This window comes from Sciurus vulgaris, assembly GCF_902686455.1.
Source record: "Sciurus vulgaris genome assembly, chromosome: 15".
NCBI classification, from domain to species: domain Eukaryota; kingdom Metazoa; phylum Chordata; class Mammalia; order Rodentia; family Sciuridae; genus Sciurus; species Sciurus vulgaris.
In genome coordinates, this window is record NC_136476.1 from 90865970 (window position 1) to 90881613 (window position 15644).

Here is a 15644-nt window from a genome sequence, read left to right on the forward strand (position 1 = left end):
ACACAATACCTTTATTTTATTTTATGTGGTGCTGAGGATCGAGCCCAGTGCCTCGCATGTGCTAGGCAAGTGCTCTGCCACTGAGCCCCAGCTCAGCCCTCTTCAGGAGTTTTGAGAGAATAAGGGTGTTTGGTAGCAACTGAGCTTTAGCTGTGACTGTGGAAATTCATCCAAGGGAGCAGATCTTTGAAGTTTCTGTGCAGAAAACGAATGTTTGTCACACAGGGTTTTATAGCTAAAGTGGAACGCTTGGGTTTTGAAAAATGGCGTTGGATGCTGCAGAAATGCCCAGCCACATTCTCGCACAGCCTCCCGTTCAGGCCAGGCAGCTGCCGCCTCCTGGAGGCCCTCGCTTCCGCCTGTCCTCTTCTCCTTGTCCTGGCCTGTTGACTGCTGGACGTGGGCAGTGTGCACGTACACGTTTCCTCTCCTCTGCACCATTAGTCCTCGTTAGGGAAGTAAGCGAGCAGTCTGTTTACAATGGCCAGACTTCATCCTGTAGCGAGGTGTGTGGCCAGCAGGCGTCCATAGGTCTGACTGAATGCCAGGTGGCCTTCAGGAGTGAGCCCTCCCTCTCCTGCGACTGGCTAGGGGTGTGGTGCCTTGGATGCAGATGCTGGCCGGAGCAGGTGGGCTGTGTGGGACAGTGTCACAGTGCGCACTATATTTTGGAATTCCTTTCCTCAGTTGTCCCTCGCCACCTGGGGTTGCCAGGTGGTGGGTGAGGAGACTGAGATACAAGGGCGAGACCTGTGTTCCCTCAAGTTCACCCTCCTCTCACTGAGGTTGCCCCTGGCTGAGTGAGGTTGCAACATAGGTGGCTTCGAAGTAGGCGTAGTGTTTCCTGTGCAGCAGAAACCATGGATCCTGGGAGGAGGGGCAGGCCTTGTCCAGCTATAGGGGCGGCCGAGGCCAGAGGTGGCAGTGCACGGCACACAGCCCTGTCTTGCTGCCCCCCACATCCTGCATGCAGTTGGCATGGAGGTCCCCAGTCTGTCCCTCTGCTTGGGCATCTGTGGCTGTTGTCATCTGCCTTCATAGCTCTCCAGGGCTGCCTGTCTGTCTGCACCCACCCTCACCCAGCACTCGCAGGAGCCCAGAGAGAAACTGGGAGCAGGGGTGGGACCTGGCCCCCACCATGGCAGCACTGCCCAGGGCTGCCCTCTTGTTTTACACCCCTTCTTTCTTACCAAGAGTCTGTGTTTCCCCCACATTTTCAGGAATTCTCCTGTGTGCCACTGCCCAGCTGCAGACTGCTTTGAGCTGGGCAGGCCCTGTGTTGTTAAGGTCCCTGCTCCTCCGGACCTAGTTGAGCAGGAGGTTTCAAATGAAGTCCCCACCTACCCAGAGGCTAGGCACTTGGGTTACCTCCTGGCTCTGTCATCTGGTACAGGGGTCTGTGACCCTGGACCCAATGTCCACTACACCCACCTCCATCTAGGCTGGTGAATGTGTCCTTGGAGTCTGAAGTGGTCAGTGGGCAGTTCTTGTCCATGGTGTATACCACTGAGATTCTCCTGCCTCAGCCTGAATTGGCTGGGAGCTGCAGGCTCCGCTGTGTACCCTACCTTGAGTCCCACTCCCACCCACTTGCTGATGTGGACACAGTTGGTCCATGTCACCCTTGTGCTCACTGACCCACCTTTGGGGCTCAGCATTTCGTCTGGGAGCCAGAACGTCCTATGACTGTCAGTCTCTGACCTGCAGAGAAACCCAGAGATCTTGCCACTCTGATGGGAGCCACAGGTGAGGCAGAAGTGTCCCTTGAGACCCGTCCCTCCACCGAACGCCTCACTTGCTGTGACGGGCAGCCCTTGAGTGGCTGCCAAGCTTTCACTGCCTCTGCGTTTGCATGTATCTCCTGCTGCTGCTGTCTCATTCAACATCTATGTTCTTCTTTCTCTTTATTTGACAACTGAATCTGACAACACAAATGTGTCTGAGCCTGAGCTGCTTGCATATTGAAAAATATCAAAAGGTCAGGAAGCCGCTCTCAGGCTCTGTGCAGGTACCTGGTCTCTAAGTAGACAGGTATAAAGTGCCTGGCTCTGCAGGAACCCCCACCTATGCACGGACACCTCCCTAGAGCCACCCTCCTCTGAAAAGGCTTGCCAATAATTCCAGGTGTCCAGGGCCAGGGATTACTCACTCCCAGATAAACTCTGGAGTCCGGGGTTCATCAGTTTGTCTCTGTGCTTAGTTTTGAGCCCTTGGATGAGGAAGCAGTGCCAAGCATCCTGGGTTCTCTGAAGCAGAGGCCTGGGGTGAGAGCAGCAGAGTGACTGCACCTGCACCTTCCGCAATGTCAGCAAGCTCCTGGAGCAGTCCAAGCAGAGCCCAGGCAGGCAGGGGCTTTGATGGCTGAACCTGGAAGGGAAGAGTGTAGCCACCAGGCCTAGGCAGGGGTCCCTTCAAGGGTGCCAGCTGCGGAGGCATCACGCCCAGCCCCTGGATGCTTGGCTGTGTCCCATGAGAAGTGGTCACTGTTGGAGGCCCACAGGTGATCTCACCCCACCAGGCAGCAAGAAGCCACTTTGGAGAGCTTCTTTCTCTGTTTCTCACTATTGGGGTAGCCCTAGAATAGGGGGGTCTCTGATTTGCTGCATGAAGTGTGACTTGCAGTGACAAGCTTTTCTTTTGGAAGGTTTTCTGGTGGCCAGTTACTGCTTAGACTGAGTAGTGACTTCATTTGTATTTCTTTTTAACCCCTGTGGAGCCACAGGGACTTGGGGAGCGGCTGGGGGTGAAGGTGGCACCTTGGGGGCACTTCCCACAGATCAGAAGGCAACCCTCTTCTCTGCAGAACAATTTCATCAACCTCAGCTTCCTCCGCCTCTTCAGAGCTGCACGGCTGGTCAAGCTGCTGCGCCAGGGCTACACCATCCGCATCCTGCTGTGGACCTTCGTACAGTCCTTCAAGGTGAAGCAGGCGCCAGAGGCAGGGCAGGGCAGGGCAGGGTAGCTCCCTCCAAGGCTGCCATCCTCCTCCTTTGTCATGATTCCCTGGCCTCCCAGAACAGCCCCCTCCTTTGGAACACTGAATTGAGCAGGGTGGGTGCACCTCCCTGTTGGCACCCTGGCCTGTTGCAGTTTATAAAGATGATCAAGTGACCACAGGTTATCTCCCTGATGCCCACAAAACCCCTGAGGGGGGCTTTTATGGCCCCTGTTTAGAGATGAAGAAACAGGGCCTGTCTCCTGGAGGAGCTGGGCGAGGCTGAGCCAGGAGAGGTACAGGACCTGACCTGCCCGTGTGTCTGCAGGCGCTGCCCTATGTGTGCCTCCTCATTGCCATGCTGTTCTTCATCTACGCCATCATCGGCATGCAGGTGGGTGCCGCTCACCCTCTCGGGGCTGGACGTGGAGCTTTGTCCACTTGGGCCATGGGGAATGTGTTATGGGTCGTTGAACGATGACAGTGATGAACTGACACTGTGAGCCTCCCTGTGAGCAGCGAGGCAGCTGTCTTCAGACACTGTCACGTGGAGGGTGTCCAGCTCCACGCAGCTGCGCTGCTCCCAGCATTCCTTGGGAGGGGCAGTCCAGCCATCTACCCACTCCTTTCTCTCTGGGAAGCTGCCCTGCCATGTTTTTGAGGTCTGGGTGGACTTCACACACAGCTGGGGCGTTAGAGAGATCTGCATGGTGTGGAGTGGCTGTTGGTCAGTCTGAAGGCACCCCTTCTGTTCCTTTAGTGGAGATCACATGCTCCCAAGGAAACTGACTGACCATTTGAGCAGGAGCCTCAGATCAGGGCCTCAACAAGCTCAGGCTGTGTGATTTAGATTGTCTTTATTTCTCAAGAATACTTTGTCAGTTATTTGGAAAAAATACTTAAAATATGTAAAGCAGTGTCCCAGCTATAACCTTTGGTCATCTGGCCCTTCCCAGCAGTGGGGAGGAGAGTGGACTGAGTATAAAGTTAGTATAGGAGGTGCAGTATTCAAGTCTTCATTCCACAGGCTGAAAAGTTATCGATAGAGTTTGCTGAGATCTGATGCTATTTAAAGCAAACACACACACACACACTATTTTCCTGCTTTGGATTTTGGATGTATAAGAACATGCATGTTGGGGCTGGGATCGTGGCTTAGTGGTAGAGTACTGGAGTGGTGGAGTAGTGCATGTGTGGGGCACTGGGTTCGATTCTCAGTACCACATATAAATAGGTAAAATAAAGGTCTTGTGTCCACCTACAACTAAAATATATATATATATAAAAGAATGTGCATGTCATTGATCTTTGTGGAAATGTAATAGCTTATCAATTTTTGGCCGGATTCCAAATTTTAAACCGAAGATGGTTCTTCATTCATTTGCCTTTCTTACCCTGAAAAAAATCAATTATAATAGATAAAAACCTCATTGCACCATTTGCACAAAGGTTTCAAAAGAAATTTTCCAATGATCTAGCTAGGTGTGCATATGCTTATGATTCCACTACTCAGGAGACTAAGGCAGGAGAATCACAAGTTTGAGGCCTGTCTGGGCAACTTAGTGAGACACTGTCTCAAAACAAAAATTAAAAAGGGCTAGGGGTGTAGCTCAGTGGTAGAGCAGCCTTGTACTGAAAGAAAAAAAAAAGGAATATTTCCAGTGATTTCTTAGAGCTATTGCCAGTATAATAGTATAATTCCTGCTTTGGAACCGTTAATAAGAGAGCTCTGAAACACTTCCTATCCTGTGCATAGCAGAACTGGGCCCCATTCATTCATCAGACTTGCATCTGGGAAAGGCTGAGAGTTGGAGCCTGGCACACGCTGAGCTATGGGACCTGAGTGTGATCAGTTAGCGAGATACACTGGCACCTGGGCAGTGCCATCTCTTGTGGGGTCCCCCAGGTTGCCCGCATCTCCTCTTTTACCTGGTCTAGCCACCACGGCTCCAGGGATTCTGCAGCATCAGCATGCTGCTGTTCTCCATTTTAGGTGTTTGGAAACATTGCCTTGGACGATGACACCAGCATCAATCGGCACAACAACTTCCGGACATTCTTACAAGCCCTCATGCTGTTGTTCAGGTGCGTTTCGTGGTCAGATTGATGTCCACTCTGCTCAGGATGTAGGAGGGTGGGTCCTACCATAGGGACTGCTCTTTTTTTAACCCCAAATCATGCTGCTTTCCCTTAAAGGACTTTTCCAGTCCTTCCCTCTCTGTTCATCCTTTCCAGAGGGCTCTTGAAGTCTACCCTGGCCTCAGGACAGACTGGTAAGAAGCCCCTAAGGGAGGACCTGAGCCAGTCCTTGCTCTGTGGTTGACAGCCGGAAGGCCTCCCAGGAGGCTGCATCCTGTTAGGACAGGTGTCTGCAGGGTCATGCGGTGAGCTGGCCCCAGCTTCCACAGCTGGAAGCAGTATTGGTGATGGGATGGATGAGAAGGGGAGAAGCAGGCACAGAGGGGGAACTGCTCCTGATAAAAGTGCTGCTGCTTGTGGCCCAAGGAGCTCCGCTGGCCAGAACTGCTGGTCTGGATAAACCTCCCCCTCTCATGGGGGGGGCCACGTTTCCTAGGCTTCTGGCTGCAATCAAGAGAGCAAAACGGTGGAAACTGGGGGCAGCAGAGGTGGAACCTGGAGGCCCTGGGCACAAGCCTTCCGATGCCTGTTTGGCAGGGGTGTGCTCAGAAGTGGCTCAGGCCCAGATGCTGTCTCTGTGACTGGGCACTGGCTGTCCTGGTCTGAGGGCCATGGGAAGGGGGAGTGTGTTTTGCTGCCTCCTGCGTCTCCCTCGTTTCCAGGACAGGACAGAAACTCTTTAGGAATTCATGGTGAGGGTGCTGACATCAGGCCTTCCCGCGGCTCCTTCCCGAGGCTTCTGCACTGCTGCTCCTTCATGCAGATGCAGGGCTGCTGGGAAGATGCATGCCCTGCCTGCAGGGGCACCTGGGGCTCTGGCAGTGCCCTGAGAGGAGGGTGAGCTCAGACCCAGACCTGCTTTGCTGAACTGCCTGGGGAACATTCTTGGCTCTTGTTTCTTTGCATAAGATGAACAGGTATCCTCAGGCTCATGTTGGTTTTCTGGGCTTCAGCTGTTATATTTATATCTTCATTTATGATTACTTTTCCCCATGCAACACAGATTGGAGGCCATCCTCTGAAGTCTACCTTAAGCCTGTGTTTTCCAAGATTTCTATTCCCCTGAACTTTGTATCACAAAGGGGTACCCCCATCACTTGGATTGGCACAGGCCTATGGGCTACAGGAAGCCCCCACCCCGGCATTTTTGGTGGGCAGTGGGCATTGTTCCTGCCCGGTGCTGGCTGTGTGTTCTGTAGAGTCCCCAAGTGACTGCTCAGGGCAGGGCATCCCCCAGGTGTTCTGGGAGCAAGGGCTGGTGTGCAAGTGGACTGAGGAGGGATGAGGGGTGAAGGTGGGAGCAGAGTAGGTTGCAGTGCCTGGGGCTGAGTCCAGCCTTGTGGATTTGGCCTTCGTGAGGAGGGAGCATGGGAAGGTCTGAGAGAAGTGACAGCATCAGACCTGAACCTTGTGGCCCCGCAGGGCTGCAGTGCAGTGAAGTGGGAAGAGCTACAGGTACTCAGGCACCTCGGAGGGTGCTGCTGTGAGGCCCCAGGTGAACCTGGGAGCTGCTCTTTCTGAAGGAGCCTGAACTGATGGGTGGGATGTGAAGGGAAGAGGCAGGGATGATGTGGCTGCTGTGCCTTGAGCAGCTGGAAAGGCAGAGCTGCTGCTTCTAGAAACAAGGATGAGGATGGCCCGTGTTTGATGTGAGGCCACGTGTGTCCACCAGGGAGTGCTCACAGCGCACTGGGTTACTCTTCTCCATTGAGGCCTGGCCCATGTGCAGGAGCCCAAAGAGGGCTGCACTTGGCTCAGCTCTCCTGAGGACTCAGCTCCCCTGGCTCTGGACTGGACAGGGCTCTGGGTGTCCCTGGAGGTTTTCCCTCCAGGCCTTCTGTGTGGGCTCACGGCTCTGCTCTTCTTCTCAGGAGTGCCACAGGGGAGGCCTGGCATGAAATCATGCTATCATGTCTCAGCAACCGGGCCTGTGACCCGGATGCCAACGCCAGCGAGTGTGGGAGTGACTTTGCCTACTTCTACTTCGTCTCCTTCATCTTCCTTTGCTCCTTCCTGGTAAGTCCTGACCACTGTGCCCATGTCTGCCTGTCTCAGTCCAGCTCAGGACCCTGCATCTCCTCTTGGTCCCTGACTCTGAGCCATGCCATATGGTAAGCTGATGCTCTGGCAAGGCCTTTCCTCCTCCAGTGCAACAGCCTCTTCAGCCTAGGAAGGACCTACTTGGAGACAAGCTTTGGTGGCCTTGCCTGACTTCCATGGAAGGGTTGCATTTCAGAGGGCAGCTGACCCTTAGTGTCCAGACTCTTGGAAGGTCCACTGTGGTGACAGGAGGTAAAGAAGCAGCCTCTCAGCCAGCATGCCTGGTACAGTGAGCCAGGTAGGAGAGATGGGCAGGCTAGTCCAAGGAGCGTAGATCTCGCTCCAGGCTAGCAGAGCCCCTGGGAGCCTTGAAGCAAAAAGTGCAACATGGTCTACTTCCTGTTCTGCAGCTTGGCATCTGTGTGGACATGCGGAGGGGGCTGCAGTGTGAGCAGGGAATTGAGTGGGCTGACAGTGACCTAGAGAAGGGTATGAAGGAATTGAAATGGGTGGGGCTGCATTTTAAAGGCAGAGTTGGCCTGATTGAGAAAGAGAGAAGAAAACCACTCCCTGGCATTTGCTGGTACTGGGTGAGGGGCTGTTCCTCTGAGATGAGGCATGGAAAGCTGCAGGTATGACTTAGAGGGCAGTGGAGACACCACCCAGACCTCTGCACTGGAGAATGGAAGGAGTTACCATCAGTGTTTGGGGTGTCTGTGCAGCTGGAGGACACTCTCTGGGTCCCACTGTGAAGTACAGCCCAGAAATCTGCACGGCTTAGTGTCAGGATCTCTGGAAGAGGGATCCAGGAATGTGAGTTTAAACAAGCTCTTGGTGCTAAACTTTGAGCAACACCAACATAAGGAAAGAGTGGATTGAGAAGAAGGCTGAAGACCGTTGCTTAAGAGACAGGAGTGCTAGATCCAGAAGCTGAGGAGCAGTCAGTGAGGCAGGTGGAGAGAGCAGCCAGGAGAGAGGAGCACCCCAAGGCCAAAGGGAGAAGGAGTCTCCTGAGGGAGAATAGTCCACTGTGCAAAGTATTGTTGGAAGGTAAAGTGAGATAATGACTAAGAAAGAATGGCGGAAGCCACTGGTGACCCTTGCAAGGATAGTTTGTTTAGGCATGGTGGGAACAAAGTCCTTTTGGTGGATTTGAGTAATAATGGAAGTGAGGGGCACAGAAAGAACAGCAGCTTTTCCCAGCAGCAGATGGTGCCAGATCTATGGGCATAGCCCTTGAGCAGGGCTAATGTGACCTGTGTTTTTCTCCAACCAATCATGTCTACTCCTTGGAACCATGAGTAGAGAATTGAATTGTCCAGGTTCAGGATTTCCCAGACAAGTGTAAGGAGGAGAAAAGGGTACATGTGAGTCACAGTGCTGACTGTGGTCAAAGCTGGGGACAGTGAGGTGAGGGCACTGTATCAGAGGGTCTCTTGTGGACAAAGCAGCCTTGGAATGCGGATGTCAGAGCAACTGATCATGAATGACATGGAATGACATGGGGCGTGCGTGTGGAGTCAAGACTTGGGGCAGGGATGGTGCCCTTATTCATGGTCCTTGGTGATGACCAAGCTGCATATCCACATGCAAAAGAATGAAGCAAGACCCCACCTCATTCCATATACAAAGTTAATTCAATTGATCAAAGAACTGAAGAGAAGAGCCAAAATAATAACAGTACTATGAAAGAACAATTGGGAGTGGGAATCAGGTCTCATGCATGGATATCCACTCCTACAGTAAAAACAGGGAGAAATAACATAAAGACTGTGGACACCACATGTGTAAGGAGTGTCAATCTAGATCGCTCCCAGACCCCTTTAGAATACACAGAGTTGTGAATTCTGGAAGAACATCCACAGAAGGTCTATGCCACATACCCTGCTTTATGCAACACAATTGCCTGATCTATAAAGAAAGACCTTGCTCTTGTGAGACCGACAGGGAAAGTGGGAACTTCAAGTTTTGTACTCACTGTTTCAAAACATACCGACCATCACCCAAGAACTAGCAGGAAAACTATACTATAAAACACACTTGGAAATATATTGAAAAATTCACAATAACTGAATATTCCAGAACACTTCATCAAGAGAAGGCTGTGCCCTACAAAGGCCTATATATATTAGTTGAAGAGAAATCCATCCCAACAGATAAGCAAAAACAACACAGCAATACAAGAAATATGAAAAAGCATAGTAACACAACATCTCCTAAAGTTCATAATTCTTTAACAACTGACTCCAAAGATATTGAAGTGGATGAAATAAGAATTCAAAATCATGATTATAAAAATGACCAATGAATTCAAAGGAACACAGAAAAACAACGCAATGAATTAAGGAAGTCAGTATAGGATATAAATGAGAAATTCAATGAAGATATAGAGATACTGAAAAAAAAAAAAAGCCTCAGAAATCCTGGAAATGAAAGGCAACATAAATCAAATCAAAAGTTCAGTTGGTAGTCTAATAGAGTAGACCATGCTGAAGACAAAATCTCAGACCTGGAAGACAAAGTGCTGTTCCTTGAACATTCAGATAGTATTAAAGAAAACAAAATAAGTAACCATGACCAGAATATTCAAGAACTCTAGGACATTAATGCCAAATCTAAAAATCCTTGAAATCAAAGAGCATTGTGAGATGCAGACTAATGACATGGATAACCTCTTCAGGGAAATAATAACAGAAAAATTTCCAAACCTTGGGAAGGAGGTAGACATTCAGAAGAATGAAGCATTCAGAACATCAACTAGACAAGATCAAAAGAGAACCTCTCCATGACTCATTATAGTTAAAATGCATAACATACAAAGCAAGGATAGAGAAAAAATTTAGGTCACATTTAGAGGCAGAATCACTTTTCATTTCTCAGCACAAACGCTAAAATCCGGGAGGCATGGAATGATGTGTTCCAAACCCTGAAAGAAAATAACTGTCAACCAAGATTGCTACATCCAGCAAAGCTACCCTTTAGAATCAAAGAAGAAATAGAAACTTTCCGAGATAAACAGAAACTAAAATAATTCATGACTATCATGATATTACAGAAAATGCTTAAAGAAATGCTACACACAAAAAATAAAAAGCAAACCTCACAAATGGAAAAATATTATTTGAAAAGAAGCTAAGCAAGTGAGAAAAAGGACCAAATTAAACATAAGAAAGAAATATAGATGACAGGAAGTAGTAAACATCTCTTTATCATAACATTAAAAGTAAAGGGTCTAAACTCTCCAATTAAAAGACACAGGCTAGCAGAATGGATTAGAAAACAAGACCCAATTATATGTTGTTTGTAAGAGATTCACCTTAGAGGCAAGGACAGCCACAGACAGAAAGTGAAAAGATGAAATATTATATACCACGGGAATGGAGCCTGAAAACAAGCAGGAGTAACTACTCTCATATCTGACAAAGCAGACTTCAAGTCAAAGTTAATAACAAGAGATAAAGAGAATTTCAATCCAATAAGAAAATATAACAGCCCGCCTCGGCCCTGGAGAGGCTGGATGGGCAAGTTGGGCACGATGGCTGGAGCCCAGGCGGCACCGTCTCCTCCTCACCCCGGTGCCGGCAGCTATCCAAGCGAGTGGCCGTGGCCCCCGATGAGGCCATTGGTGGGTTGACTGTGCCTGAGCCTGGCGTCCGTGTGGCTGGTGCAGAGGATGTGGATGCTGCGGAGCCCGCTCATCCGCTTGCTGTGCATGAACATGACGACCGGCCCTGGCGGGCGACAGGAAGGACAACCACCAGTGGTATGCGTGCAACAGAGAGAAATTGTGTGAATCACTCCAGGCTGCCTTTGTTCAGAGTTACCTTGATCAAGGAACACAGATCTTAAACAACAGCACTGAGAAATCGGGCTGGCTGTTTATCCAATCATGTCATTCTTTTGTGTCATCTGTTTTTAGTCTGTTTATGTCTAGAACATCTATCAGTGGGTTGCTAGGAAGAGGTTCAATGTTTCTATTCTCACCAGATCAGTTTCAGAGACTGCTTAAAATTAATCCAGACTGGAAAAACCCACAGGCTTCTTGATTTAGGCACTGGAAATGGAGAAGTCACAAAAATCATGAGCCCTCATTTTGAAGAAATCTATGCCACTGAACTCTCTGAAACTATGATATGGCAGCTTCAGAAGAAGAAGTACAGAGTGCTTGGAACTAATGAATGGCAGAACACAGGGTTCCAGTATGATGTCATCAGCTGCTTGCATTCGTTGAACCGCTATGATCAGCCGCTGACTTTGTTAAAAGATATCAGAAGTGTCTTGGAGCCAACTAGAGGCAGTCATCCTGGCCCTGGTCCTGCCTTTTCATCCCTATGTGGAAAACGTAGGTGGCAAGTGGGAGAAACCATCAGAAATCTTGGAAATCAAGGGATAGAACTGGGAAGAACAAGTGAATAGCCTGCCTGAGGTGTTCAGAAAAGCTGGTTTTGTCATCGAAATTTTCACCAGACTGACATACCTGTGCGAAGATGACACGTACAATGACTACTATGTTCTTGATGACGCTTTGTTCTCAAACCAGTATAGACTAATTGGAGGCCAAAGTTTACAGAGTCCACCCCAGGATCTACCCTCCAAAAGAGGGTTCACAATTATGTGATGGGAGGACCTATGGAGACTGCCATTCTGAATATCATGTAGGAATTTAAAAAGCCAAAATACTAATTATTTCTTTGTAGTGTATAAAAGGAATGTTTTTAAAAAACAAAAACCCAACTCTGGATTTTTATCAACTCTTTACTCAGAGCTGTTCTTCAATGCAGGTCACACTCCGGTCATGATGGAAGATATTTTTTTTGTACTTAATTGCAGTTGGGACTCATTCCCAGACAAAGCAATAGTCATGACTTCATGGAGCCAATAAACAGATTGTTTTTAATAAATGAAGACTGGCAATAAAGCTGTCCATTCAATTCCAAATATTGGTTGTAAGGTATAGCCACTGATCTACTTTCATGTTTAGAAAATCTGTTATTCAAGAAAATGTTTTAAATCATGCTAATAAACTTTTTTTGGAGATAAAAAAAGAAAATATAACAATATTAAATATTTGTACCCCAAATGTTAGTGAACCTAATTACATAAAATAGACACCCTCAACATAAAGACTCAGACTCCAGTACTAGGTGATTTCAACATGCCTTTCTCATCAGTAGGTAGATCATCCAGACATAAACTCAATAAAGAATCTTTGGATCTAAAAAATATAAATCAAAAGGACTTAATACACATCTGTAGAAAATTTCATCCAATAACAGCTGAATTCACTTTCTTCTCAGCTGCTTATAGAACCCTATCCAAAATTGACCATATTTTGGGCCACAAAGCCACTCTAAACAAATGTATAAAAATTAGTATAATTCCATGCATCTTATCAGGTCATAATGGAATGAAATTAGAGATCAATACCAAGAAAAAAACTATAGAAACTATATAAAAACATGGAGGTTGAACAATATACATTTGATCAATGAATGAATGACAGAAGAAATCAAGAGAGAAATTTTAAAATTCTTAGAATCAAATGAGAATAGTGACACAATATACCAGAACCTCTGGGACACTAAGAAGGTGGATGAAAGAGGAAAGTTCATAACTACGAGTGCCTAGATAAGAAAAGAAACCTACTACAACATCATGAAGGCAATGAATGACAAACCCAAACCCAACCCCACAGTGAATGGGAAAACTGAAAGCATTTCCTTTAAAATCTGGAACAAGACAAGGATGTTCACTCTCACCAATCCTATGTAATATAGCCCTAGAAATTCTAGGCAGAGCAATTAGGCAAGGGAAGGAAATAGAAGGGATCCAAATAGGAAAGGAAGAAGTCAAATCATCACTGTTTGCAGATGACATGATCCTGTACCTAGATGACCCAAAAACTCCAGCAGAAGACCGCTACAGCTAACAGGCAGATTCAGCAAAGTAGCAGGATACAAAGTCAGTATCCCAAAGTCAATGCCTTTTCTGTACACCAACATTGAATCTGCTGAGAAAGAAATCAGGAAAATAATCCCATTTATAATAGCTCCCTCCCACCAAAAAAATAAATGAATAAATAATAAACCCACAAAACCTAGGAATAAATTTAACCAAGGAGGTGAATGACTTTTACAACGAAAACTATAGAACATCGAAGAAAGAAATTAAAGAAGATCTTAGAAAATGGAAAGACTTCCCATGTTCATGCATGGTGTTAAGATGGTCATACCACCAAAAGTGACATACAGATGAATGCAGTCCCCATCAAAATACCGATGACATTCTTCATAAAAGTAGAAGAAACAGTCCTAAAATTCACGTGGAAGAATGGAAGTCCCAGACTAGCCAAAGCAATTCTAAGCCAGAATTCTAAGCAACACTGGAGGCATCGTGACACATGACCGAATTATACTGCAGAGCTGCAGTGACAAATACTGCATGTTACTGGCATGAAAACACAGACACAGGCCCATGGTACAGAATGGAAGACACAGAGACAAACCCACAGACTTGTAGTCATCCGATCCTTGACAGAGTCACCAAAGAGAAAAGATGGCTTTTTAACAAGTGATGTGGGGAAAACTGGTTATCTATATGTAGAAGAATAGGAGAAGACCCTTATCTCTCACCCTGAACAAAAGTCAAATCAAAGTGCCTCAGAGAGCCAGTGCCTGCGCTGCCTTGGTCGTTGGCTACATGTGGCCGCGTGCCTGGCTGCGGACACTGCGAACCAGTTGCGTGTGCCCCCACCGCACTCCTGGCCAGCCGAGCCGCCTGAGCTGCCACGACATGCCAGCGGACCTCAGCCAGTGGAACAGGCCACTGAGCCTGCAGGAGGCGGATGAGCAGCCCTAGCACCGACTGCCTACAGTTGACAGCGGATCACCTACGCTGGGGTGGAGGTGGATGAGCTGGGCAAAGTGTTGACCCAGGTGAAGAACAGACCTACCAGCATTACATGGGATGGTCTTGATCCAGATAAACTCTACACCTTGGTCTTGACAGACCCAGATGCTCCCAGCAGGCAGGCAGTCTCCCAAATGTAGGGAATGGCACCATTTTCTGGTGGTCAACATGAAGGGCAATGACATCAGCCATGGTATGGTCCTCTCTGATTATGTGGGTTCCCCGCCTCCCAGTGGCACAGGCCTCCACCTCTGTGTCTGGCTGGTCTACGAACAGGACAAGCCACTGAAGTGTGACGAGCCCATTTTCAGCAACCGATCTGGAAACAACTGCAGCAAATTCAAGGTGGCATCCTTCCGCAAAAAGCACAAGCTCGGGTCCCCAGTGGCCGGCACTTGCTACCAGGCAGAGTGGGACGACTATGTGCCCAAGCTGTATGAGCAGCTGTCGGGGAAGTAGGGGAAGCTGGAGAAGTCGGGGTCCTGGAGACCTGAGCAGTGTCCTCCTCGGGGACACTGTACAGCTCTCCCCTTCCCGCTCCCTCGGCACAGGTGAGGTCTGTAGCGGTTAGGGTGACTTTTCCTGTCGCTTGCTCTTTATGATTTTAGAGAGTCACACATCCCAGTTTGTGTTTTGATCTAATTTGAACTCCATGTTGGGGGATATTTGGTATGCCACAGGGTCATTGCATTGTTAGTAAAAGAATAGCAACCCAGAATTTAGAGAAGAAATCCAGGTAAAAATATTACAGGAACAGAGCAAAGTATCAGTCTTTAAAGGAAGTTGAGAAAAGGAGGATTTGCTGTTTTACCTCTGTGATCCCAAGACCAGAATCGCACACAGTGACAGTTGCTGAGATGTTTTTGTGGTGCTGTCTCTAAGACAGGGGCCAGCATCTCAGCTGCACTTAGCACGTGCTCAGATAGTGGTCGGGGCATGAGCGTCCTGCCCTGGCTCTTTTGAAGAACAAAGCTGGATAAAGCAACAGGGAGGATGGTTTGCTGCTGGTGAGGCCTGGCCTCTAGATGGGCAGCAGTACTGGGCCAGGGACTGTTGGGAGTCCTTAAATCTGCTGAGGTAAAGAGCAGTTTGGAGTTGCTTAATGTGTTAATTAATTCTGCTGTTTGCTTTTTGTTGAATAAAAACTAAAACATTGGATGATCCAGAAAAAAAAAAAAGTGCATCAGAGACCTAGGAATGAGACTAGAAATTTTGCAACTGCTTGAGAAAATGTAGGGTAAATACTCTAACATATAGGCGCAGGCAACAACTTCCTCAGTAGGACCCCTAAAGTTCAAGGAGTAATACCAAAATTGATATTTATTAATAGCATCAAAGGAAACAAGAATGTGAAGAGAGAACACATAGAATGGGAGAAAATCTATGCTAGCTACTCTTCTGACAGAATATTAATATCCAGAATATATGAAGAACTCAAAAAGCTTAACACCAAAGGAAAACAAATTAATAAATGGGCCAATGAGCTAAACAGATGCTTCTCAGAAGAAGAAATATGACTGGTCAACAAATATGTGAAAAAATGTTCAACATATTTATCAAATCAAAAGTATATGGATTTCATCTCATTCCAGTTAGAATGACATCCATCAAGAATACAAAT

At 47.8% G+C, this 15644-nt stretch overlaps 1 protein-coding gene and 2 pseudogenes across 3 annotated transcripts in view; all 3 read left to right on the forward strand.

Moving 5' to 3' along the window:
* CACNA1B (calcium voltage-gated channel subunit alpha1 B) overlaps positions 1–15644 on the forward strand; it is a 192163-nt gene that overhangs the window by 148531 nt on the left and 27988 nt on the right. The window contains exons 32-35 of the mRNA XM_079112735.1: positions 2804–2920; positions 3264–3329; positions 4929–5020; positions 6946–7090. Of these exons, the coding sequence (XP_078968861.1) occupies positions 2804–2920; positions 3264–3329; positions 4929–5020; positions 6946–7090 (420 nt within the window). The remainder of the gene's footprint in view (positions 1–2803; positions 2921–3263; positions 3330–4928; positions 5021–6945; positions 7091–15644) is intronic.
* LOC306644923 (protein-L-histidine N-pros-methyltransferase-like) lies at positions 10752–11605 on the forward strand (annotated as a pseudogene). Its single transcript has one exon. The product of its transcript is annotated as a protein-L-histidine N-pros-methyltransferase-like (transcript).
* Positions 13907–14486, forward strand: LOC306644810 (phosphatidylethanolamine-binding protein 1-like; annotated as a pseudogene). Its single transcript has one exon. The product of its transcript is annotated as a phosphatidylethanolamine-binding protein 1-like (transcript).